This window comes from Saccostrea echinata, unplaced genomic scaffold, assembly GCF_033153115.1.
Source record: "Saccostrea echinata isolate AGI-Se365-2 ecotype Australia unplaced genomic scaffold, CSIRO_AGI_Sech_v1 ptg000023l, whole genome shotgun sequence".
Classification (NCBI taxonomy): Eukaryota; Metazoa; Mollusca; class Bivalvia; order Ostreida; family Ostreidae; genus Saccostrea; species Saccostrea echinata.
In genome coordinates, this window is record NW_026889772.1 from 11,743,142 (window position 1) to 11,752,531 (window position 9,390).

General features: G+C 36.4%; 1 protein-coding gene across 1 annotated transcript; it reads left to right on the top strand.

Moving 5' to 3' along the window:
- Positions 1-290: 290 nt before the first annotated feature.
- Positions 291-9,038, top strand: LOC133191202 (uncharacterized). The gene is made up of 4 exons (XM_061326937.1): positions 291-735; positions 2,265-2,348; positions 2,461-2,577; positions 2,665-9,038. The coding sequence occupies exons 1-4, from the start codon at positions 330-332 to the stop codon at positions 7,422-7,424; spliced, it is 5,367 nt and encodes a 1,788-aa protein (XP_061182921.1). The 5' UTR covers positions 291-329; the 3' UTR covers positions 7,425-9,038.
- Positions 9,039-9,390: the final 352 nt, after the last annotated feature.

The following is a 9,390-nucleotide window of genomic DNA, read 5'->3' on the forward strand; positions in this document are numbered from 1 at the left end:
ACATTCATGCTAAGTGAAGTATTCATCCGAATCAATGAGACAGAAAGTTTAAGGGACATACACGAACTGTCATGTAGGACGTCAGGGAATTATGAAGTGTGACCGTTGTGGTTGGGGAGAAAATCCCGAAACCACGTAGTTAACTGCCTTGATGGAAAATCCAGTGATGAAATATTTTAGAACTGTTTTGGTTGACGTAATCTGAGAGAAATCAGTTTTTTGCATATTGTAATGATATGGTAAATCAAAGTTATTCATTGTAGATATATCATGCATGCATATATAAACATCCAGAGACTCGCGAAAAGAATACCCTCAACAACTAAAGTATGTCCGAGTCCGACTCCGAACCCGATGACAACTTTGTGACACCCCACGGTTCACCAAGCAACTGGCAACCGGATTTGCCTCCCATTGTCTTGGACAATGCAGCGTCTGACGAAAGCCTCGACGTCTTTGCAGACTGGGATCATCCAAAGCAAAGCAACCAGAATCGGAGAGGATCGTATTCAGCTAATGACTTACGAAGGAAAACAGAGAAAGAGAACGCCACGCCGAAACATCGACTGGGTTCCATTGATATCTGTAAGAGCAATTTAATGTCTGTCCCGCCGTGTACCAGTAGGTCAGTGTCTTTAGATGATGGAGTGAAGAATCAGATATCGGAGACATACGATGTGGACTGGAGCGGAGCCACCAGGCAAAGGGGTGTGGTCCTCGTGTCAGACGGACAAAGTGAGTACTGTGCTAAAAGTGGAAAGCATTATTTAATGCATTTAAAACAATGTAAGAGTTTTATTTAAAGAAACTTTGAAAAAAATGTTGTAGGAACCATAAATGTTATGGTTTATTTATTTATTTATTTATTTTTTATTTTTTTTTTTTTATTTTTATTTTTTTTTTTTTGAGATTGTATATTATAAAGAACATATAAAATACTATGGGTAATAAACTGAAGTTACATATAGAGGAAAAATAAAAAGAGGAAAAGGTTAAATAAAGGAAAGGCGAACAGCATCGCAATAGATAGCAAAATTAAACAAAATTTTCATATATTAAGATGCAAGATGTAATGAAATAATACGAGGGTTGTCTCAGAAAAACGCGAACATTTCAATATTTTTTGTTTTACTAATTCTATAAAGTTAAAAATTGGCATGCACCAGAATCAACATTTTTTGAATACTAATACATAGAAATTTCAAGAAAATTTCTCCATAAATAATATTTTTCTCTCAGTTAAATGAATCTTACAAAATAGCTGTTGGCGCAACACTGACGTAGCTTACGGCGTTAAACGGTTTGTGAATTTATTCAGGAATCGTGCGTCTTCACGAATTCATTTCAAACACTGCATTTGATTGTCTGTTAGTTACCGAGTTATCAGTCCCCTGATCCCGAGTTATCAGGCACCTAATCCCACCTCTGGAATTTCCAGGGGTCCGTGTTTTATGCCCTCTTCACAGAATTGTATTGTTTACAGATTTTTTGAGATCGATCACTGTTGTTTGTTCACCCTTTTCGTCTCACACATACTAGAGTCACTAAACGTTGCGGAATTATTTTACATTTATTTCCCATTCCGATCATAAACCTAACTTCTCGCAAAATTAAGCTCCTGACTTTTCAGTTTTTCGTCAGTTTTGTTGGTCAACCAAATTTCCCTTCCATCGACAGAGTCCATCCATCCTTGATTCTCTTTTGCCAGGTATAAACCAGTGTCCGAGACGTGTATATTTCATTCCATCTCTTTTCCCGATGGACAGGAGTCATAACCACTCAGTACAGCGTGATAATAGTTCGGTGCTCCGCCGACGTCGCCATTTTTGTCAATATCTAACGAATAACGTCATATTTTTCTCATTTATGATATCATTTTAAATAAATCTTACACATTAGTACTCAGCCAGATAATTGAATTGTTATGGGAGTAAATTTTGTCACATTATTTTTCTGTATAATCTGGCAATATGGGGGGGGGGGGGGGGACTCTAGCAATGCTATTTTCAAAAGAAAAAAAGTTGCAGTGCGCCAATCGCCGATATTTTAAAACACCTTTATATGTTTTTTATGTTCATATGACAATAAAATCTTGTGATATATATTTTGTCAAAATGACCAAAATATCATTTCCCAACATTGTGCAAAACATGAATAATTTTGGTCTGGTAGGTTATGAAATATTAAGTTCGCTTTATTTTCTTGGACAACCCATGCATACCAGAATAATTGATATAATTATAATAAAGGTGACTTAATTACAGAGGAAGGTGAAGTCATCCAGCAGCTGGACGTAATGGGGCTCAACGAAGACATGATTCATAAAGACTTCCTACGTCATAACTACGGTATAACAAACGCAATATTGAATTCACCTAATGGTATCTTTGTGTTTCCTTTAGCTGATCGCTTTACCTCACTTACCAAAAAAAAAGATGTAAATTTCAATTTTAATTCCAGATGGCATCAGACCCCATTCTCCCGTGGTAATTCATTCTGCAACCAACGTCATTCAAGACTCATTGGTTTATTTAAACCAACCAGAGAAAGAAGAGCCAGCATCAAATTCAAGGGAAGGTTTGTTCACTTCTAATAATATCAAGTTCTGCACTTTTTAAAGAGGGGGTGTTAAAAAGTCTCTAATTGCAAGTTGTAATTTTTCAGGAAAATTCTCCTCGCTTTTAAGTGTATTCAAACAAGAGGACAAAGTTTTTGTGGAAACGTGCGCCTTTCAGGAGGCCGAGGAAATACTAGAAAATTACTTCCGGGTCATGTTAACAGGTCGACCAGGTGATGGAAAGTCAGCGATAGCTAAGCATATCATAGTAAAGAAATGTAGACAAGGCTTCCGTTTTGTTCTTTTGAATGGATCGACAGATTTCGACTCAGTTAAGTTTGATGAAAAAATACTTTTGTTCTTCGATGATATTTTTGGAGTGACTGTCTTTGACCGATCTCGAACTGAGGATATTCAGAGAATTTTGTGGCAGCTAGACAATATTCTCATGGATAAATGCGGTGACGTATTGATGATCATGACATCACGTGCACACATTCTCCAAGAAGCTATGAAGGTTTTAAAGAACCCCGACTTTGTCTCTAAAGTAACCACCGATCTCGCAGATCATTTGAATGACAGAGAAAAAATGCAAATAATGCGAAAACATTTCCAGTTTTTGAACTTAAAGAGAGAAGAGTCATTTTTTGAACAAGCGATTGTATTATCTCCAAACCATGGCTTTCCGCATTGTGTTCAAATGTTTGCTCAATCTCCAGCACTGAGAAAAAGAGGAGTAGACTTTTTTAGATCGCCTATAGAATACTTAATGCAGAACTTGAACGTAATGAAGATAGCGAAACCACTGGAATTTGCAGTGCTAGTCTATATTGCATTGAGAGATGGCAAAATAAATAGATATGCAAGAAAATTTCCTAATCAAGATGGATTAAGAATGGAATTCATCAGGAAGATGGTTGGTGTAGAATTGGATCTCGACCTTGCCCATCTCTTGTCTTGTAAATCTGAAGAGCTGAGTTTGTTCCTATCAGACAGTGATAACAGTAGGATCTTTCGTCATCCTAGTATTCAAGATGCTGTGACGTTCATGATGGGTGAAGAGTCTACATCTGATATCATCGACGTTTGTTCGTTTGATTTCATTTCTGCTAGAATTAGAACATCTCAGTATAAATGCCAGAACAATGAAAAAATCATATCAGTCCAGCGTCAACACTTTCCAATTATTGCTCAAAGACTAGTGGAAGAAATAAAGCATGGCAATATTCGAGATGTGTGTTTCCATCAAGCAATGACTGATCAAGAATTTGTCTCCGTCATTTGCAAAGGATCCACTTTAGGTAAAAGTTTTAAGGGAACAAGAGCTCAAGCTGAAGCAGATCTGCTGTCATATGTTCAGTTTGACACTATACACAAATTCTTTGGGTCTCTTTTGTATTGGTCCTCTGTGGCTAACACCACGTATCTTACTCAAACTCTCCTTCAGATGGATGGAATGCAGTTGTTACTTGAAGAGGAAAGAGATTGGATGCAAAAGCAACTGAGAGAGTGTTTCATTTTCACAATTCTCCACGGAACAGACGTTGTCTTGGCTCGGCATATAGGAAGATTGGTTGATGACAAAGTTTCTCAAGGCACAACAGTATTTACTCAAGATATTCTAAACATCTTAAAAGAACCATTGTATTCACAGATCTTCTCTGAAGTGTCTTTAAAACTGTCACCACTACAAGCGGCTACATTAAGCATTGGATCAGCAGCTTTGGACATCGTGAAATACCTTTTGCCATTTGTAAAACAGGCTGATATTCTTAAGTCATCTATTTCAATGGCTATGAAATTGCAAAGACAAGACATAGTTGAAGCATTTTTGATACTGACGAATTTAAGTCTTGACCGAGAAGATATTCTTTGTGCTTTAAAAAACGGTGACTTTACATTTGTTAAAGAATACGCCAATGCTGACGTCCTTTGCTTATCATTGAAATCCTTAAATGAGGAAGATATTAGGGCAATTTTCGAACAAATCGATTCACCAGTTTTCCTAGAAATCGTCTCACATTTAGAACAAAAAGAACTCGAACAAATCTATCGCAGAGGTCTACCTTACGTTAAGAGTGTGGAAGTTGCTTCAAAACTGACACAAAATTTAACCACTGTGGATATCTCTGAATTATCTCTAGATATTTTTCAGAATACTTTGAATAAAGATGTACTAGAGTTTCTCATAGCTCAAGGAGCTAATGTTAATATTAGCGATACGGAAGGTCTGACTGCCCTATTCCTTGTAAACGACCATGCTATCCTCACGAAACTACTAGAAAATGGCGCATCGGTTAATTCTAGAGAGAGCATATCCAACAGAAATCCTTTAATGCACCATGGAATAAATGGCACTCTTTCTTGTTCACTCTTTGAAACATTTTTGAAATATGGAATTTCAATGAAAGAAACTTGCAGCAAAGGCCAAAATTTACTCATGCAGATTGTTAGTTCTTGGAATGTTAGAAAACACAAGGAAGTAAGGAAAGACGAACAACAGTTGCTGAAGATGATTATTAGGGAAACCATAGACTTCAGTTTATGTGATAAACAAGGTAACAATGTGCTACATATATGTATGTTAGCGAATGTGCCTATGTCTGTCTTTGAGCTTATCCTAGAGAAGAAATGTGAAATAAATACAAAAAATATGGCGGGTTTTGCGCCAATTCATCTTGCTGTTAGCTTTGTGTATACTAAATCAAAGAAAAAGCAATGGAGACCTATAATGCTAGAACATCTACAATATCTGCTCCGCTCAGGCGCGGGTGTCAACGCACAAAATAAAGATGGTGACACGATCCTGCATTTGGTGATGAAAAGCTTCGTTGACAGGCTTAATTACTATGACGAAAAGTTAACGTCTTACGAGAAACTGAACGAAGAAAGCAAGTTTACACTGATGAATAGTGCATTAGATCTTCTTTTGTTATACAACATAGATTTAAACAAACGTAATGAAGAGAGGTGCACAGCGTTCAATTTGCTTTCAAAGACACGCTCGAGACGATGTTTACAGATAGTTGAAAAATTTTTGCACCACAAAGCAGCATTCGGAATGTCGGAATTCTTAACAATTTTGACTATATGTTCAAAACATGAAAATAGTAATCATTCATGGAGTGTGATGCAAGCATTGAGAGAATTTGCTTTCTTGCGTTGGAAAGACCTGTTTGCCAGTAGCCAATGCGCACGTTGTGAGGAATATTCATGTTTCGTAAAACTGATTGAGAACCATGAGGCTACTGACCAGACAGTACTGGGGACTCTTAAATCTGTTTCCAGTCTTCAAGTAAACACAAAGGAAAGAATCCTGAAGACAGTCGTTGCTGTTTTAAGTGATACTCAACAGGAAGGGTTAAAATTAGTTTGTTCTTCCTTAGATCATTGGTGTAAATCTTTGGATAAGTCGGAATTTGTATCAGCCCTTTTCTTTGGAATACTGGCACATGTCCTTCACTTCTTTAATTATCGACAAAGTTCTATTATAAGATTTCGTGATGTGGCTTCGATGATAAGTCAAGACATAGATGTTTTGATCCTTATGTTAAACCATCATTCTGAGGTGACCGGAAATAGACAATTGAATTTGTTGATGAACTACCTGGAATCTGATATGGATGATGATACAATTATAAATTCCGTCATACCAGTGCTTCTACCAGTTAACTTTGACATGGACACAGAAATTAATGGTACAACACTTTTGATTGGCGCCTTGAAATCCTCTGTCTCTCGTCAAAAATTGTTGCAGTTCCTATGTGATAAAGGAGCAGACGTCAACAAATGGATTGGAGCAAATAAGAAACAGTCTCCACTTTTAACTGTTTTGATCAACGATAATAAAAAGGTACAGAAGACATTGAGCTACGACAATCTGTATAAACGATTTACGTTTATAACCTCAGACAAGGAAATCTGTGGATCCACGCAGCTTCGACTACTATTGCGAAATGGATTGAACCTTCGAAAGGAACATACCTTGTTTAAATATGTGCGTATAGAAGATTGTTGTTTGAAGTCACTTGAACTTTTGATGAGTAGCGGTGTAGCTGCAGATGAGGCAGACGATACCGGACAGACATTGTTGCACAAATTATGTTCACCATCAAATCTCTCGGAGACGGTAAAGAAACCTTTTAACAGGTTGGATATCTTGCGGTTACTTTTGTCATTTGATTGTGATTTGAATAGGCAGGACAAAGATGGCAACACTCCCGCACATCTTTTGTCGATGAGAAGGCACCAAAACGGCTTAGAAGAGATAATCTCAAAAGGAATAGACATAAACTTGCAAAACAGAAAAGGTGAGACCTGTCTACATCTATCCGCTGATAATGCTGCGAGTGTGCAGTGTTTAATTCAGTATGGCTGTGATGTAAACCTAACCACCAACGAAGGCTGTAACGCTCTACACTCCTTCTTCTCTCTGTCATCGGAAAGTAAAAAACCTAAAAGGGGATTGACTCTTGCAATAGAGAAAAGGTTTCAAGATATTCAAGGTCTCAGAGTGATCAGTTTGTTGTTGGATGCTGGGATTGATATAAATGCGCGGGAGAACCGTGGCATGACCGTGTGCCATATGACAGCATACTTCTTCGATGCAAAATGGATAAATGAAATATTTAGACTTCTTATACGCAATGGGGCAAATGTATTATTACACGATAATGAAGGGAAAAGTCCAATCCATTACGTCCTTTGTCGCATGCAAAAATCTAACCAGGATGTGGTAAAATTGTTGATGCCCGCCCTGAAAACCCTGATCCGCCACGACTCTAAGTCTTTGGAAGAACACAGAATAAGGAGCCTTGCCGAGCCTGACAAGAGTCCCGAATTATCGGACCTATTTGATGATTCATAAATACGAAGAGAGGTTTTCATCTTTAATTGCTAAATTAATTTTTTTGCTAGATTGTATCATCAGGCCCTGTTCAGGATAATTTTAATAACATTCATGTATTGTACATGTATATGCTTCATATGAAAGACAAACTTCGTTTGTGTTTCTTTTTTGCTGTTTTTGGTGCTAAATATATGGATTTCTGTGGCTCGCCACTTTGAAAAATTTGATAAGTATGCTACATTCTAATAATCGAAGATTATAGTTAATACGGGTATATACATGTACAATAGTTATCGATGTACGTAATCTTAATGTAACATGCTATAACCTATAGCAAAAGTTTTGAACAGTTGGTGCTAGGTTTTTCATACTTCATATATGTAATCCTTGTGACAAGACCTTCGTTTGGATACCAACAGTTGTAATCCATTAACCTTGACCTTGGAGTTTGACCTACTTTTGAAAAACTTAAACCTTGGTCATAACTTTTGAACGATTGGTGCTTCAGTTTTCTTATTTCACCGGTATATTTCTTGTGAGAAGGCCTTTCCTTAGGCACCATTAATTTTGACCATTTGACCTTGATGTTTGACTTACTTTTGTAAAACTTTAACCTTTTCTATATCTATTCAATGGTTGCTGCTAGGGCTTTCATATTTCACAGGTATATTCCTCGAGACAAGACCTTACTTTGGATACCATATGCATTTGAGAAAGTTTAACCTTTGCTATAAGTTGCCATAAGGGGCATCAGTGTTTCACAAACACATCTTGTTTCATTTTTTTTTTGTTTTGAACATACTTTATTGACAATCAAAATGAACAGAAACAATTTCTTTCAACTTACTAGGTTCTCTTCTTCATATAAAACATATTAATTGTCATGCAAAATGATATCACAAAACATACAAAAATAATATAGTTGTTATTATAGCTATTTAAACCTACAGGATTTCAAGTATGAACTTATGAACAGCGACAAAAATGCCATTGTTTAACTCAAATGATAGGTTTTCATTGCCCCAGAATATACAGATAATAGTATACAGAATAGTGTACATCTTTGGTGAACGGTTGGTGCTAGGGCTTTCATATTTCACATGTGTATTTCTTGTGAGTAGGCCTTTCCTTGGGCACCATTAATTTTGATCATTTGACCTTGACCTTGATGTTTGACTTCCTTTTGAAAAACTTCAACCTTCTCCATATCTATTAAATGGTTGCTGTTGGGGCTTTCATATTTCACAGGTATATTCCTCGAGACAAGAACTTACTTTGGGTACCACCATACATTGTATTTGATTTGCATTTTAAAAAGTTTAATCTTCGCTATAAGTTGCCATACGGGGGTACCAGTGTTTCAAAAACACATCTTGTTTCCGTTAGAAATACATGCCTATGGTCTAACTATTGCAGTCCTTTTTGAAGGAAACAAAATAGAAGTATTATGATTGTTTACTGGAAAAATATCAATGCGCGGTGGGTTTTTTTGTACGCACGCAATACTTCCGCTTTCTCCGCGTAAACGTGGTGGACATCTTATTTATTCAGCATGGTGTGTATAATGATTCATTGTGATATATTTTTATGATAGTGTTTACTGATAAATTGTTGTAAATTAAAAAAAAGGAACAAAACCTGTGTACTTCTTTATTTTTCAGAATCTTAATAGATTTTTTTTTCTTAGCATTGAATTGTCATGTCTTACTTTTTTAGATGTGATACATACAAATTTAGTAAGGATCATGAAAAATAATTTTTTCACCTTTTCATGATTTTAGCAAAAAGGAAAATAAATGTCGTTCTTTGGGAATTGTGAGGAAATCTGCTGTGCGATGCACTGCAAATATTGTCATTTGTTATTACCAAAATTGTGTAGGAAAAGGTTTTGGAAATATACTCGTGAGATCTAAATGTTTTTGTCACATTGGTTATACATATGTATGGATATGAAAGACAATGACTGCCTGAGTTACAATTAATG

Coding starts and splice junctions, on each gene's coding strand:
- LOC133191202 (XM_061326937.1), top strand. CDS start 330: ATGTCCGAGTCCGACTCCGAACCCGATGACAACTTTGTGACACCCCAC. Junction 2,349..2,460: donor CTTCCTACGTCATAACTACG/GTATAACAAACG, acceptor TTTTAATTCCAG/ATGGCATCAGACCCCATTCT. Junction 2,578..2,664: donor AGCATCAAATTCAAGGGAAG/GTTTGTTCACTT, acceptor GTAATTTTTCAG/GAAAATTCTCCTCGCTTTTA.